The sequence below is a fragment of the Podarcis cretensis genome, assembly GCF_951804945.1.
Source record: "Podarcis cretensis genome assembly, chromosome: 5".
Classification (NCBI taxonomy): domain Eukaryota; kingdom Metazoa; phylum Chordata; class Lepidosauria; order Squamata; family Lacertidae; genus Podarcis; species Podarcis cretensis.
Window position 1 is genome coordinate 29,285,030 of NC_137174.1, and position 18,081 is coordinate 29,303,110.

The 18,081-nt window shown below is 40.7% G+C and overlaps 2 protein-coding genes across 10 annotated transcripts in view; one reads left to right on the forward strand and one right to left on the reverse strand.

Annotated features, from left to right (window-relative positions):
* Positions 1-18,081, reverse strand: part of CTNNA3 (catenin alpha 3) — a 566,819-nt gene that overhangs the window by 310,179 nt on the left and 238,559 nt on the right. The gene's annotated exons all lie outside the window — the stretch shown is intronic.
* Positions 9,558-18,081, forward strand: part of LRRTM3 (leucine rich repeat transmembrane neuronal 3) — a 101,361-nt gene continuing 92,837 nt past the window's right edge. Inside the window, exons 1-2 of the mRNA XM_079975691.1 lie at positions 9,558-10,096; positions 10,426-11,957. Coding sequence (XP_079831817.1) covers positions 10,093-10,096; positions 10,426-11,957 — 1,536 coding nt within the window. The 5' untranslated portion in view covers positions 9,558-10,092. The remainder of the gene's footprint in view (positions 10,097-10,425; positions 11,958-18,081) is intronic.

Here is an 18,081-nt window from a genome sequence, read left to right on the forward strand (position 1 = left end):
AGTTCTCTGCAATTGAGGGCAAGGGCTTCAAGCTCTTCCAAGGTCTAGACCAGGGTGATAAACTATCAGCCCCAAGCAGCATGGCAAATGTTTCAGGGATAATGGGAGTTGCAGTCCAGCAACATTCGGAGTTGTACCATAGGCTCTCTATTCCTGCTCTTTGTTCTGCACAAATGCGGATTCTGAAGGCCACAAAGAGTAACAAACTGTACTCTTGGCAGGTGTGACCTCAAAAGGAAGCAAACTAACTAGTAGTTTAGACATCTTAATAGATTCTTCAAAGTTTGCTTTTTCGTTTTGTTGGTAGGGAAAAGGATCAGGAGGGGGGAAGATGAAAGAAAAGAAAGAAAAAAGATAGCACCATGAGAATGCATTATAGGAACCTGCATTCTCATTTTACACCAGAAAATCCTTTTATATTCTTACTGGGTATAAATCAGTAGCAGCCAAGACTAAAAAGAACTGGTTGACAAGCTAATTAACTAACCAAGGCTGCCTGTACAATTAAGTTCTGGTATTTCTCCAAGAATATTGCCTATTACAATTAGGCTATCTAACAACTTACAGTAGTTGGGCTGACTGAAAAAGATTTGATTGATTTTATGCACAAATACACAATACAGGAAAATTCACTTCCAGGAGGTATGAATAAATATTTTTAGCAAGGAATTTGTCCTTCTTTGTCATCCCACCCACCCCATCCTGCAGAATCAAAGTGGAGCTCCAGAAAGGGGTGGTGGTGGCTAAATACACAACTGTAATCATTGTGAATAGACTATCTTGATTCTAGCCCCAGAATGAATGGATATAATTATATGTCTCTTTACTATATTCATGGGGTTTTTTCTCTCTTTCACTTGCAAATCCACTAAACAGTCATAATGTCGTTTCCTTGAGATGTTACTGAATACTGTATGAGACCAGTTTTTCCCATCTGTGGAACTCAGCACATGACCTCAGAGCTCAGATCTGAACATCTCATATGACTAAGCACTTTAATTTTACAGAGTGATGGGTATTCAGTATATTTTACTGCCAATATACAGGTTCAAAGAGAAATTTACAGGGAGCTTTAAAATATTTTGAAAGGACAAGTCAAATTACAGGTAGACTGTACTCTAATTGCTTACACCTGAACGCCTGCCTGAATTTAATAGCAGAATGATGGCTGTGATCCAAAGAACTGTGAGTGGAAGAGGAGGAGAAATACAGTTTCCACAGCTTTGTAGTCAGATGCGCAGGTGCTTACATAAGCAATGTGCAGGGTGAACTCTGCAAATAGTTCCATTCACACGCAGCAAGAAACCTGTTTCCTTGTAGCACAATATCACACTGATGCAGTATGCGTGAGTATTCAAACCACATGAGTAAGCACAACTGTGTGGATTGAGCCCAGAAATTGTTGCCCTGCTTTTTAGTGAGATGGCTACTGGATAAGAAAGACTCATGAAATTTGTCCCACTCACATGGTTCCAATATTCTCTGTCTCTCTTACACACCACAACAACTGCATGACGAAGGGTCATAATTCAGTAACAGAAAACAATGTTTTGTGGGCAAAAGGCCCCAAATTCAATCCTTACAGTTTAAAGGATCAAGAAGCAGGTTTTGGTAAAAAAAAAAAAAAAAAAAGTAAGTAATGCCCTGCAGAATCAGACCAAAGGCCCATCTAGTCCAGCATCCTGTTCCCACAATGGCCAACCAGATGCCTGCAAACAAGATATGAATGCAACAACACTCTTCTTGCTTACAATTCCCTGCAACTGGTTTTCAGGCAGACACTTCTCCCTCATACTCTGAATAACTGCTGGCAATCAAAGTAGACAATACTGAGGTAGATGGGGAAAACAGATTGACCTGGGATAAAAAGTAAGGTTACCAGATGTTTTTCAAAGAATCTGGGGACACCTTTTTTAAAAAAAGAAAGAGAGAAAACAAAGTTATTAAAAATAAGGGGGTTTTTTTTGAAAAAATTAATATCTTCTCTTCTGTGGTCTCATCTGTCACGCGGCTTTCCTCTGGGCCCCGGCCTGCTCTCTTGGAGCACTAGCTGCAGTGGAGTAGGCTCAGGTTGGGCCTGGGCTCAGCCACATGTCCTTGCCCTCCTGTTACTCTCCTACCTCTCTTCCTCAGCGGCGGCAGCAGTGCAGCAAGGTCGGGGGTTCCCCTCTTTTTTCTCCTTCCTCTTTCTCTCTCTTCCTTTTCCTTCTCCTCTCCTCCTTCTCCCTGCGTTGGTTCTGGGGTTTTCCTGGCCCTGGAGCGCCACTGGGCAGTTGGCCGGGTGGCTGGGTGCTCTCGTTCCCAAATCCATTTAGGTCACGGGAGGGTGGTCAGCGGTTCCCCCAGTTGACATGCCGGGCGTCCCCGGTTCCCTCTCAGCAGTGGTGGTGGCAGCGGCAGTCTCAGCACCCCAGAGTTAGCCTGGTAGTGCAGCTGGCTCTGGCTGACTTCAGGAGCTGCTTGCTGCCGTGGCACCGGCCATTTTGCCTCGCCAGAAGTCCCCATATAATGTGTCTTGTGCCATTGAACCAATCACACAACATTCATTCCCTACTAATAAATCTACAACACTAAAAATATAAATCTGGGGACATTAAATGAAATCCGAGGACATTCCAGGGACGGATTTTGTCCAGGGACAGATTTGTAAACCCGGGGACTGTCCCCAGGAAACGGGGGCATCTGGTAACCATAATAAAGAGTTTTCTTAGTTCTTATGCATAGGATCACACCACAGGGAAGCACCACTATATTGCTTTCTCACTCACTCTTGTGCTCTGTGTGTGTATATGTTGTCTGGTGTGTGGTGTGTGAGAGAGAGTGTGAAAGAGACAGAGAGAGAATGATGGGGGTCATGAAGGCTTCCATATGCAGAGCATATCACCAGAGGCAGCAAACAATGTCCCAGTGAAATATATTTTTAATTAAATTCAGAAAAGTCAAAACTGGCAGATGGGTGCTCAGATCCCATCAGCTGTAAATGTACTATATCAAATCCAGTTGAAGAAAATCAGAGTTAGTAGATGTGTCCTTTCTCTTGAAATTTTCTACATCATTGCAAAAGAAAAACCAATACCTAGATCAAGAAAGAGTAATCAATTTAAATATGAATAACTGTCTAATGAATCATTCTTCTGAACTCTGTAAATAATGCAGCTATGAGGATGCTTTCATAGGGAGGGGAATAGGCAGTGATGATAATAGATGAATTTTTAAAAATCCCTAACCTTATGGTACCTCTAGGGAATTAACAGACATAGCTTCCAACAGTCTGCTACCAATTTTGGGCTAAACCACAAAGAGATCTAATACTTCTTAGACATTTGCATATATGATTGATTGAGCTACAAAAGTAAGCATCTTTTAAAATTTTAGTTCTGCTTTATTTTTTAACATGATGAATGTTCTGCCATAGGAAATAAAAATCATGAAACTGAAACTGTAAATTTGCCATACAGGAACAAAAACGCAGAGAACAAGAATGCCAGTCTTCTCATGGGAAGCACCTTTACTTAGTGCATGGAACTCTAAAAATGTGTTTTCTATTCCCAGTTTTGCCCAACATCAATAGGTGAGTTTGGAGAGAACATCACTTAAGTTTGATTTTCTTCAACATCCCCATCTGTGTTGCGACATTCCACAATGCTAGACATGCAGTTGAGAAGTGGTGGATAAGATCTCCTGAGCACTGTCACTGAGAAAGGTCAGATAAGATTCTGTGCAGGAGGGAGTCTACAATTTAACACATCTCACAGTTGGGCAGACAGCTACTTATTGCAGTCTGGAGGAGTACGTGAAACGTGTTATAGCCTTCTAATTTTGTCCCAGATCTCGTAAGTATTTTATTGAATGCTGTTTCAGAGTTTTTATTTACTGGACTACACATTGTAGAAATCAGCAAAAAGATGTATACATGCTCTATGACAGGGAAAACCAAACATAGCTATTTTGAAATACAAAATCAGTTGTACTGATATACCGGATAATTTACACTAAAATCCTATTTACACACTTACTTGGGAGTAAGCCCAATTTAACACTGTGAGACTTACTTCCAAGCTGACATGCAGAGTATTTTAATGTTAATCACCAATATGGTAGAAGAAAAATCAAGGAATGGGATTTCCGTCTCTTGAAACAAAAGCGGGTTGATGTTTCATTGTGAAATGGTTGTGGAATTCATATCATTTGAATCATTTCTTACACAAAACTAATATCCGTGTGTACAAAATCCATAACCTGTGGAATGGCCCTTTATCTTAAGCACCAAAACATTTCTGAATCAGTGATACCAGGCAAAACACAAAATTATAAGTGATTTTACATCTGGACGTGTGTCTGTGTGAGTGCATGTGTGTGCATTTGTGAGCATGTGTGTGGGTTGTAGTCCAACAATATACCTGTGGGATAAGCTGTTATACCACCCGGTTTAAGTTCCCCATCACACAACAAATGAAAACAAAAATATAAACATTTTGTATCCAAGGTTAATCATACCCAAAGTAAATCCATTAAGGTAGAGGTGTTACTTGTTATGTATGGGCTGCGGCCAATAGGTATTTGTGACAATTGCAACCAAATGCATACACATCTAATTGCAATCATGCCAGTCATACTTCTAGGGGTGCATTTTAGCTTTAACAGGTCTGTGTTACAAGCAACATGAAAATCTGATGCTGGTTTTACCAGAGACCATGGCAGAACAACATTTAAACGTCTGTACTGTATTATTATTATTATTATTATTATTATTATTATTAAAAAAGCAATAGCTTTAAAATACTGCATTCAAAGCTATCTCTTATATACACATTCCTAAAAAGCAACAATGGTTCCCATGCTCAGTTCCATGTTTTTTCCATTAAGCACAGCATGAAATGCTGATCGTACACATTTTTGATGCAGAACCCTTCCATTAGCTTACAGATTAAAATAACAGGCTTTTCTTAGCAGCAGCTAATGGAAAATTCTAAATATGCTAAACAAGAAAAGTTTGTACTAAATTTGGTATCTTTTGATTGCTCAACCTCACACGCATACTCTTCAAACACACACATAGTGTTTCCTAGCTGCCTAGAATGGAGTTACTCAAGCCCAGACCTAAATCTTCACAGCCCTGAGAAGTCATTGCTGCCACCCCTGACAAATGCTCCCAAGGCAGAGGAAGAGCTGAAGCCAGTATAGACCCTGCCAAGGAGCTGATCAATCAGAAGGGCTGGCTGAGCCCGAGACCAAGATTGGAACAGAGGAGCTAGACAAGTTTCTGTTTCCAAAGACATGGTGTCAAATGTGCCAGCACACACAGACCAAGCCATTCTGGCAGAGCACTTACAGGCAGACGTTTGTTTATATAACGTGGGTGTGGTTCACGTGAGTGACAGCCTTCACCTGCTGTAAAAAAGAAGAGCAGGAGGGACACACCAGGTGTTAGGAGACCTTAGCTTTTGCATGGTCATGTGAGAACTCAATTTATGTGCCCTGTGTCCTGTAATTATGCCTTGACCATGTACTGATTTCTTGAATAAAGCCTCTAGATGTTTTCAAGTTCAAATTCTATGAGTGAGGGTTCATCCACATTTCCACTTGTCCTTTGCCTAGAAAGCACTAAAGAGCAGTGGGACATGAGGAAGTGTGGATAAGCCCTGATAGTGGGAACCAAGGCAGTTTCGCTGTATGTGCACAAACAGGAAGGGGTTCAAGTGAACATCATACAAACCAGAGATTGTGATTTAAAACAAATTCTGGTTATTTAAACAAGCCAGCTTCATAATCCTTGGGCTTGAAGTTGATTTGTTTAGCATTCTGTATGCACATATACATGTATTTATGCGTGCATTGCTTGGGGGGGTTTGCATTCTGAATTCTGTCACTGACATCCCAGATTCTTGTTAACGGTTCTTGAGGTGAATCCTTATGTGAATTCTTAGCACAAGCTACTCCATGAATTGTGACATAAGCCAGGGCTTGACCTGGGAATTCAGATGTCCCTTAACTGTATGAAAAACACAACATTGCCTTGCAATAGCAGTGAAAACAAATTTCAAAAGGTTGGGATGAAATTACAAGGTAAGAATTCCCCAAGCAAAAATACAAACATGTAGAAATCAAAGGGTCTTGTTAAAAGACAGATGAAATAAAATACTGGACCATCTAGGTCAAAGAACTATGGAAGGGCAGGAATGAAAATACGAAAGGCACTTGCCAACTTCTTATCTGAATGAATTGCCTATCCAGTACAGGTATAATTTAAAAAAACAAAAACTTGGTGGGGTTTATCATCTACTTGAAAGAGATTAGCCAACATAAAATGGCATTCACACTGAAAATTTCATTAGCCTTCCTCAGATGCTCTGTTTAAGAAAACTTCACATTCACCTCAAAGCCGAAAGATGAAGTGCAAATTTGTACTAAGTTTGTAATCATAAAATATGTACATCTACTTTTCCAGTTTATCTGTGTGACTTCCTAGTTATGTGGATAATAGTGTGTGTGTGTGTGTGTGTGTGTGTGTGTGTGTGTGTCCCAGTTAAAATCATTATGACTTCCCTCAAAATACAAAATTTGTGAAACACAAGTGATTACTGATAGTGGAGTTATCACAAACCTAACCTCTGCACAACAGCACCCTCCCCACCAGCCATTCCAAGCAAATTGTATTTAAATGCATACTACCCCCAAAAGTGGAGGGAGAATATAGCCAACATGTTTAGCAGTCACTGATCGCCTTATTCTTCATGAATTTGTACAAACCTGATTTAAAGTCATCCAAGTTGGGGATCATCACTATATCCTCAGGGAGCGAATGCAATGTGTCACGTGAGAATGAACTTTCTTTTATCTGTCCTGAATCTTCCAGCATTCAGTTTATTGGATGTCCATGAGTACGATGAAAGAGGGAGCAAAAAGATTATCCTTCCTTCACTCATTGCATAATTTTATAAACCTCTATCATGTTCTCTCTTACTCAGCTTTTCTCTAAAGTAAAAAATAAAATGTAGCTTTTCCTCATAGTGGAGTTGCTACATCCTCTTGATGATTTTCATTGACCTTTTCCAAACCTTTTCCAGCTTTACAAGACTGTTGTTGTTGTTGTTGTTGTTAATCCAGCCTTCACCGTAAGGACCCTGGGTGGGTTACATCATTAAAACACAACACCTTCTTTGAGGTGAGGTGATCAAAACTTTACACAGTATTCTGAGTGGAGTCTCACTGTCCACCACAACCCCAGGTGCTATGAGAGCATGCTCCGCCACGACATCAATGCACACAGAACTTTATAAAGAGCTTTATATGCAAAACTGAAAGGTCCCTGCCTTTACACTTCTGTGGACCAGGTGCAATCTTTTCTTAATCGTATATTTAGAGCGGAAGGCAGCAAAAAAAGGAGCAGAAGGCTGACTAGGTATATATAGAGAATTGGATTATGTAATAGAAGTACGCAAAGGTACTTGTATGTGTACTCAAAACTTACGAACCAAAATTGCCTGGGCCGACTTCCAGGTCAAGTCTGTTTTGAGTGCTGTGCTTTCAAGGCTTTTGGTTCTTTTGCTTTCAATGAATGTTTTAAGCTTCAAATTCTTAAGGATTTGAAGCAACAAGAGCAAGTTGTGGAGCAAAGTGACCCAATCATTGTGCTGTATGTTGAGAGAGGGAGAGGGGGGGGGAGAGAAAGAAAGAAAGAAAGAAAGAAAGAAAGAAAGAAAGAGAGAGAGAGAGAGAGAGGGAGAGGGAGAGGGAGAGGGAGAGGGAGAGGGAGAGGGAGAGGGAGAGAGAGAATGAATTTGGGGGTATCAAAGCTCCATTTTCACCTTCCATAGAAATCCTATATACTTGTTGAAATGCTGTATCTTAAATACGCCGAATAAGCCGGAATACATTGAAGATCTAGCCTTCCCTTACTGAACACTATGTTCCTGAGCACAACACTGCCACCCACCCCTGATATTTAATTTTTGAAAAACCTTGACATGACTGCTAATCACACCATTCATGTCATGTGTAGTTAGGTCCTGGAAGGAAGGAAGGAAGAATACAGGGTAATTGAAAAACTGTGCATGGCTTCTCAAACAGGAAACAGGAATTACAATACTGGTAAAATAATTCATATTCAGAATCTGTCACCATACTTTCCCCCTCTAGCTTCTCTGTACCATGTGGGAAACATCAAGATAAATGGTAGACTGCCGAATAAAGAACACCACTGACTGTCTACAAGGAAGAACATTCAATACATGGATGTCCATCACTTGATAGCTGAAGCACTGAAAGGAAACTTGCATGTTTGCTATGTGGGAAACAGCAAAGAAGGCAACACAGATGCAAATGCAGAGGAGTCTTAAACTGCATAGAATCAATGTGCTTCCATTTTGCTGTACAGTTGGCAATTTCCTCTGAGGTGTCCCACTTGATCTATGGACACAAGACAGACATTTGGGGGTTGCGGGGGACCCCTCTTTCTCACCCAAATTAGAGGGCAGGATGTTCAAAGAGGATCTCAACTCTTGCAAACCCACACTTCAGTGTCTCCTACTTCTAAGCTGGCGAAATCTAGGGAGATGGGAAGGCTATGAAGAACGTGCACAGCATTACTTCACTAACTGCAGAGTGTATATACTATTATTAACTATCCTTATTTATTTATAACAATTTATACCCACCTTTCCATGAAAATGATAGAGGCAGCAAACAACAACGTAACAAAAAATGTACATTTTTAAAAGCATAGCAAACATGGAAAAGGAAAAATTAATTGGAAACAACATTAAAAAGTTGACATGACAATCAAGCCCACCTTAAAAGGCAGCATCACAAAGTGCCCACTGAAAGGGATGTGTCTAAGCCACCCTGCCATTGGGCCAACTATATCTCGGGTCCACTTGCCATCTTCAGACAGTGTGGGGTTTCAGGGGTAGATCTCAGAGTCTCAAATGGGGGTTATGTGCCTTCCATAGATGTGGGGGATCAGGGAATATGCATTGTAGTATGCCAGTCAGTATACAGACATGCCTCCTCATACACCCACCAAAAAAAGTTAACTGCACTGGTATTAGACCTGTTAAGTTTTCCTGCCTGATTACTCATAGTACTTACCATCTGTATACCAGTGGTAATAGCGAGGATTAGTGTGTTTTACATGATAATGTAATGCCTGTGGTGTTCAATTACACCCATTGTGTATATACGCAGGTTTCTGTGAGTATGGGCTTGTGTGTGTGCTGTTTTCTTGCCTAAATGAAAAGAAATGTTACATCCAAGCTTTATGCTAGGTGGAAGTCCCAGCAGTAGATGCTGGGCTTAAAAGGCTTAGTTAAATTACCCAAAAGAAAAAGATGACAATGAAAAGCTAAAAGCCCAGGGAAATTTCCAACTATTTCACTAGTGTATACTGAGGCTGACCAGTCTGTTCCTATTTAGTCACCCAGAACAATCACTCATTTCCCAGCACAGGGCTTACTCATTTGCAAGATTTAAGGGGGGGGGGGAGGGAGGAGGAAGATATTTCTGCACATGCCCATAATATTCTTCGCCACTGGGGGCAGCTTTACATAAGACTGCATTCACTGAAACCAAAGCAACAGTCGGAGGAGCTTTCAGAATGACAGTACGCAGAAGTGAACAGTGCTTGTTCATTGAACAGGGTCATCCTGGCTTCTGTGCTCCAACGCAGTTTCCTTAGCTGGATCGGGAGTGCTAACTATGAGAACTGCTGCCCAATGGAATACAGACGGGTGAATTCAGACAGCTGAGCATCACTTGGAGGAATCTATCATGCTTTGCACGGGGAGATTTTAAAGCAGCTCGTTTCTAAATGTAAAGATGCAAAAACGCACCATCCATGAAGATCCTATTACCTAGGAAGAACTTGACATTCTGCTGCAAATGCTGTGTTGGGATTTATTTATTCTTGGGATGTTCTGCATGGCTGGCAAAGAATAATGTTCCAAAATCGGTCCATCTCCCAAGGGGTCCAATTTTTCTTCCTGGGTGTCAGCAAACCCTGACTCACCACAGAGCAGCTGACAGGGGCTGTCATGCTTGTGGCACCCTAAGCAAAAGCAAAAGACCTAACGACGACCTTTGAAAACACAAAGGATGGGTAGGTTTTCCATTTTTTTTATTTATAGTTAGCCTACAGCAGTGCCTGCACTGATTCTGTTTTAATTGCTCTATAGGTTTGCCTCCCTGCAAGATGTGACCAGAGTTAAATTTCCAAGAGATTGTATTTGACTGTGGCTAGCTTATGTGCATGATTTTTTTTTTTCTTTATTACATTTTCCTTTATTAAAATAAAGTGGGGGCAAGCTACAAAGTACTTATGCTGCTGGGGGTTTCTTATGCATTTAAGTAGCAATTCTGAGCATGATTGAAATAGATCTGGATTGTTTATTTGGGGGGATAACTTTTCTAAGTTATTTTTATTTCCAGGTTTCAATGTATTTAGGCTACTGAGCGGATCAGCTGTAGCCCTGGTAATAGCCCCTACTGTATTACTGACAATGCTTTCTTCTGCTGAACGAGGATGCCCAAAGGGCTGTAGGTGCGAAGGCAAAATGGTATATTGCGAGTCCCAGAAATTACAGGAGATACCCTCAAGTATATCAGCTGGTTGTTTAGGTTTGTCCCTCCGATACAACAGCCTCCAGAAACTAAAATACAATCAGTTTAAAGGTCTTAATCAACTCACCTGGCTCTATCTAGACCATAACCACATCAGCAATATTGATGAAAATGCTTTCAATGGAATACGCAGGCTAAAAGAGTTGATTTTAAGTTCCAACAGAATTGCCTATTTTCTTAATAACACCTTCAGACCAGTAACAAATCTCCGGAACTTGGATCTGTCATATAATCAGCTGCAGTCTCTGGGAGCTGAACAATTCAGGGGCTTAAGGAAGCTGCTGAGTTTACATTTGCGGTCCAATTCCCTGAGAACAATCCCTGTCCGAATTTTCCAGGACTGTAGGAACCTCGAACTCTTAGACCTGGGCTACAACAGAATCCGAAGCTTAGCAAGGAATGTCTTTGCAGGCATGATCAGGCTGAAAGAGCTTCACCTGGAGCACAATCAATTTTCTAAGCTTAACTTGGCTCTTTTTCCAAGGCTAGTCAGCCTCCAGAACCTTTATTTACAGTGGAATAAAATCAGTGTTATAGGACAAACGATGTCCTGGACCTGGAGCTCATTACAAAGGCTTGATTTATCTGGCAATGAAATAGAAGCTTTCAGTGGACCTAGTGTTTTCCAGTGTGTGCCCAATTTACAGCGTCTCAACCTGGATTCCAACAAGCTCACGTTTATTGGTCAAGAGATTTTGGATTCTTGGATATCTCTCAATGACATCAGCCTTGCTGGGAATATATGGGAATGCAGCAGGAACATTTGCTCCCTGGTAAACTGGCTAAAAAGTTTTAAAGGGCTGAGGGAAAATACAATTATCTGTGCCAGCCCCAAAGAGCTGCAGGGGGTGAACGTTATTGATGCAGTGAAAAATTACAGCATATGTGGCAAAAGTACTACAGAGAGGTTTGAATTGCCACAGGCTTTCCCAAAGCCAACCTTTAAACCCAAAGTCATCAGGCCTAAGCATGACAGCAAGCCCCCTCTGCCCCCCACTGTCGGGTCCACAGAAGCCAGCTCAGAGCCTGAGCACGACACAGAACACATCTCTTTCCACAAAATCATAGCAGGGAGTGTGGCCCTTTTCTTGTCTGTGCTTGTGATCCTGCTGGTAATCTATGTGTCGTGGAAGCGGTACCCTGCCAGCATGAAGCAGCTGCAGCAGCGCTCTCTCATGCGAAGGCACAGGAAGAAGAAACGGCAGTCGCTGAAGCAGATGACTCCAACCACACAGGAATTTTATGTCGATTATAAGCCAACTAACACCGAGACCAGTGAGATGCTGCTGAACGGGACGGGACCCTGCACATATAGCAAAGCAGGCTCCAGGGAATGTGAGGTATGAACCATTGTGATTCAAATAAAATAAGCTTTTTAAAAAGGTGGGTTTGTTGAAACTCAGTGAATAAGATGAAGGTTACATTTCTCTTTTCTGCCACAACCACTTCTATATCACATCTTGACACATGCTCATCATATGTTGGCCTTTTCCTTTCCTTTTATCATTTTAAACTTTCCTCCATAAATCCACTGAAAGTGAAGAGAATGCAAATCAGAAGTTTGAGTTCAGGTTCGACACAGTACCTGTTGGTACAGGTGCTTTGTTGGTTTTTATTCCATCATCATTATTATTTCAATGGAAAGCTTATTTCATAGCTCATAAATCACATCTGCAGTGTTGCTGCGTTGTTTTTTAAATGCAGAGTTGTTTGCATATGTGCTGATTTTATATGGACAAATAATGCTAAAAAAAGAACAGTGCAAGCATTTTAATAAATGCTGAAATTCACTTCATGATTCAAGGATGCATGGCAGCCAAGTGTTGTAGGCTCATACACATTTTAGGACATGCTTTGGCTTATAGATGGTGCAGGAACAACTGCGGCCGAATGCTTGATTTCTGTTGAATGCAAGGCATTATCAGAAGCAAGTGGGTTTAAAGCAACATCCTGAACTACTGAGGGTGGGGGCAGGGGCAGGGGAATCATTTGAAGTTCAGAGGAGGAATAAAAGCTTTCATGAGGAATAAAAGATGGGTAGTAGAACAGAATGGGATTCACTGCACTGTGCTCTAACACAATAGTTTGTAGAGTTGATAACTACTAATTGAAACCTGTTTATGTGGTTTCATATAAAAGATGCTAGTGTTTCTCCCTTCTCACAGTCAGTTGCCTTTCAGAAAGTAGTCAAAAGGCATTCATTAAATGAGGAGACCAAATTCCTTATTGATGCAATTAGAGGAGCTGAAATGTACAGTTACAAAGGCAAAACCACTTCCTGCACACATTTGCTTGGGTGCTCATTGGAAATTCATTCTGCAACAGTGTTAGAGGCATTAACGTGATTGACAATGGAGGCATTAAATCTGTCATTTTTCTATCTTGAAAAAATGCTACGTTGTGCTTGGTGGTGTTCAGTATGCAATTTGCCACTTTGGGTATTTAGAAAGCTGGCAGAGCTACATTTTAAATACAGCACAGCAACTAGAAAAAGCTTGCAGTGAAAACTGGATACTTGCCCAGTCTAAGGAAAAGCACACCAGAAATATTCTCTTTTAGGAAAAGTCCATGGATCAATGGGGGTTGGAGTTGGGAATCAATTGATTCTTTTGTATAACCTTGCTGAATGGCATTTTAGAGACACACTTGTTTGTTTATTTTAATATGGATGCAATGTTCAGAATAGATTGGAGGTTGTCATGGTGGATACTTGTAATCCATAAGACCCACCTCAAATGCCATGGCAATATATAACCAAATGAAAAATTCCTCTAAATATTTTATAATTAGCAACCACATATTACTCCTTTATGAAAAACAGACCTTTCCCCTCCATCTTCAGAAACAAACTAGAGCATGTTTATAAAAGGTGGCAGATAATTTCACCACTTCTGTTGCATAACTTGATTTGGCTTTGTACACTGCCCATCTCTGGCCACTTGGGAGAGAATGTATCTACAAAGCGGTTGCACTGCAGCAATCTAGAAAAAGAGCATCCATGTTCTGGGGTATTTTTGCTTTTGGGGGGATGGGGAGATAGTGAAAGAAAATCACTGTGAACTATTTCCAGAGGTAAGAACTGCAGAATCTAATCACCACCAATGCACTTAAGGTGATTTTCAGGGTATAAAGTTGTTTTTGTTTTACAGAAATATAAGCAGAAAGAAAGTGAAAGGCTGCTTCATAATTTTACTCATGTGAACTAGTATCATACATTTGTTGAAAGCCAGGAGTCAGTGATTTCAGCTTGATTAAATATGACGCACTTTACTCAGGAGATGTGATTTTCTGAGTCAATGTTCTTCTTGAGATATAATATTACCATAAAAGTGAATATATCTAGTGCCAAAAGAGCACCAACATTGTATCAGATAATATCTGTTCTGAAAATATTGACTTTCTATAACTGCAATATGCAAAATGTCAAGGCACTCTCTCTAGATTGGTGGGAAGTGCCATTCGTACATATACAAAATGAGAAAAATTAATACCACCCAAAATTATCACACAGAAAATGTTTTCCTAGTCTTTAATTCTTAGTATGAAATTTGCAATGAACATATATTTCATTGTGTTAACCAGGGACAGTTTTGACGTGGCAATATGAGAATATTTTATTTTAAAAAATGTGTCTGACTCAAATATGGTAACAAATGGATTGCAAATATTGGTAGAGCGACTTTACATTAGACATGTTTCTTTGTCTCTGACCATACCTGAAGCTAACACTACATTGAAGAAAGCTTAAGTACCCCTATACAAAAATGCTCTGGTCAGAATAATGTGCTATAGCATTTTATAGCCCAGTAAGTAGGGGTTGGGAATGTAGAAAAGGAAACCATTAAGAACAGTGGTGTCTTTTCAAATGCCCAGCAGTTGAACTATTGATGAAAAATATAGCCCAGGCCTTAAGAAACTGCATTTTCAGCTGAAGGATATCTAGCAGGCAATATTTATTTGTGCATAACTTCAGTGATAAAACAGAGGTGAACATGTAATTATTACTATAGTCTAAGAAAGAAGTGTCTGGCTGATGTTGCAACTTATGCAGGCCCGTTCCAACCACTCTAGTCTACAATCTTTTTTGAAAAAATGGGGGGGGGGTCAAAACTGAGTTAAATAACATTAGTTCCAGGAGATGGAAATTGATTGTAAATGGTTGAACCTTCTCTGTCTCAAGAGAATCAAACCATGCTTTATTCATTATTTTGTGCAACAAACAAACAGTTGGGCAGTGGTTTCCACACAGCGTCTTCCCAAGATGCAAAAAAGAGAGCTTATTCCTCTGCCTTTAATGCTATGCAGAAGCAGGTGGCAGCTTGTCACGCAGAGATGAAAAAAGCTGTGTCTGTAGTCATAACCTCCTTGTACACTGCTACTGGGTTTACAGCAACCATTTACTCCTTTACTCCTTTGCATCACAAAACTCTACCCAAATCTCTTAACAAAAAACAACGAAATATTCTGGCTCTCCCCTGAACAGATGCCATGCCATCTTTTTTGAGGTATAATGTCACTATGAAAGTTTTTGCTCTTATGTGATCATGGCCAAATGAAAAGGCTCTTAGGTGGCAAAATTTGCACATGAAAAGATGTTGGAGAAACATGCCCTTTTCTAAAAGGAGAAAATAACTTCTTTTGCAGTGATACTTCCACCACAAACATCAACAAGGGAATCAATTGTTGAGATCAAATACCAGAAGAAGTCTTCCATAGGCATCTGCCTGGCAGAGTGAGAAAAGGATGCTTGACTAGATAGGCTTTGATCTGATCCAGAGGTCTCCTTATGTTCTTAAGGCAGTTAAGCTTTACTGGACAGAGGAAAGCAAATCCTAGGAGAAAGGAGGTTGCAGAGCACACATCTGTTTTCAGGTCTATGGGTTACAGAATTCAGAGGAAGAAGGAACGCCTACATAACACTGTCAATCAATATGGAATCAAGGGGCACAGCCCACACAGCCACCACTTTTGACAGGGAAGTAGGAGGTCAATAGGCCTCCTACTATCTGAACCAAAAATTCTGTTGTGGAATCTCAGGCACCTAATTCTTCCCCAAGCACATACATGTGCTGCCTTAAAAAAAGCCAACTCCACACTTTAGAAACCCTAAAGCAAGATGTGTGACCATTGGTAAAGGCAGAACTACTTCTCTGCCTCAACCACCCACTCTTCACTTCAGAAAATCATAGAATCATAGGATCATAGACTCTTAGAGTTGGAAGGGACCCCAAGGGTCATCTAGTCCAACCCCCTGCAGTGCAGGAAACTCAATTAAAGCATCCATGGCAGATGGCCACCCAACCTCTGCTTAAAAGCCTCCAAGGAAAGAGAATCCACCACCTCTCATGAGTGTCTGTTCCACTGCTGAACAGCTCTTACTGTCAGAAAGTTTTCCGAATGTTTAGTCGGAATCTCCTTTCTTGCAGCTTGAAGACATTGGTTCAAGTCCTACCCTCCAGAGAAAATAAGCATGTCTCCTCCTCCATGTGACAGTCCTTTAGATATTTGAAGATGGCTATCATATCTCCTCTCAGTCTCCTCTTTTCCAGGCTAAACATACCCAGCTCCTTCAAGAGCTCCTCATAAGACTTAGTTTCCAGACCCTTGGTCATCTTGGTTGCCCTCGTCTACACACGTTCCAGCTTGTCAACATCCTTCTTAAATTGTGGTGCCCAGAACTGGACAAAATACTTCCAAGTGTGGTCTGACTAATGCAGAATAGAGTGGTGCTATTTACTTCCCTTGATCTGGACACTATACTTGTGTTGATGCAGCCTAGAATAGCATTAGCTTTTTTTGCTGCTGCATCACACTGTTGACTTATGTTAAGCTTGTGGTTCACCAAGACCCCTAGATCCTTTTCACATATACTGCTAGTAAACCAGGTGTCCCCCATCCTATATTTGTGCATCTAGTTCTTCCTGCCTAAGTGCAGAACCTTACATTTGTCCCTATTGAAATTCATTTTGTTAGCTGGCGCCCAGTTCTCCAATCTGTTAAGGTCATTTTGAATGCTGATTCTGGAGTAAAGAGTATTCTGGGTGGCAAAATAATAATGTAAAATTTGAGTTAAAGCATAGCTGTAACAGTTCGTTAGGGACAGAAAAGGAATTAATGGGAACATCCTATGCCTTTTAAAATGTGGTTCGTTTTTTGGGGGGTGTTATTGGGTTGTTGTTTTTATTTTGATTATATATATTGTGGTTTTATATTTTAATTTTGTTCTGTGAACCGCCCTGAGATCTCTGGGCATAAGGCAGTATATATATTCAATAAAATTAATTAATTAATATGCTAAAACCAGCTTTAATATGTTGTGCCCCAGGAGTCAACAGCAACAACAGAACAAATGTTTATTTCATGTTTCATTTCATTTTTAAAGATCTTGTTGGTAAATTCAGAAAAACCTTTTCTTAGCATAATGGGAAGATGCTGTCTCTGCATATGACAGAGTAAAATAATGAAAAAGTGAATTCATATCTTCATTCTTTTTTTGGGGGGCGTAGGATTTTACTGCTGGATCATGCTTCATTCCATTTTCCTACGAAGCAGGCCTTATGCAGAAATCCAATTATTCATGAAAAACCATTATTTCAGGACCATCTAAAATATCTATTTTAATTTTCTGTACTAAGGATGACATTCCAATATGAAGAGTTGATTTTGGGACTAACAATATCAGGACATGAACTGTTTTGTTTTTTGTTTTGAATACCAGAAAACAATGTGTTTTTGGTAACCCTAAACTCTCTGAGGGATCCAGGTCATCTCTTCTCCATAACCCGTTTATGTCTACCAGCCCATTAATCAATGTCCTGGTGATGCTTACATCCCTGGTCCTGTAGGGTTAGCTTTATTCAGTCCCCTACAGATAAGGTACTTCAGAACTCTCCTGCTATTGATAATGAGTATGCTACTCTAGCTTAGAATGAGGAGAGTTTCAGCACATTTTCTGAGAACATGGAAAGGTTGGCAATTGAGTATTTACAGAGTTAGTCTTAGCCCTAGTGATGTGATTTTAATTCACTAGGTTTAGAGTAAGCTCCAGCTCTCCATTATCACCTGTTGTGTCTCGATCAAGGGTCTCCTGGGCTCCTTCCCAGACTCTCACTTAGCCAATTCACATGTGCCTACAGTGGTGTGAGAGCGGCTTTCCCAACATGTGAGTCTATACAGTTTCATCAGGCAGGGTGGGGATACTACTGACACACATGTTGTTTAGCAGAGAGAGAAGGCAATGTTCCTGTCGCAGGAACAGTGTGGGATTATAGCACAGGGAAGGCACTGCAATGCTTCTGCATGTGAAGATGACACATGTTCTGGAGCAACTGCAAATCTTACTCACTTAAATCAATAAAGGTAAAGGTAAAGGTACCCCTGCCCGTACAGGCCAGTCATGACCGACTCTAGGGTTGCGTGCTCATCTTGCTCTAGAGGCCGTGAGCTGGCGCCGTCCGAAGACAC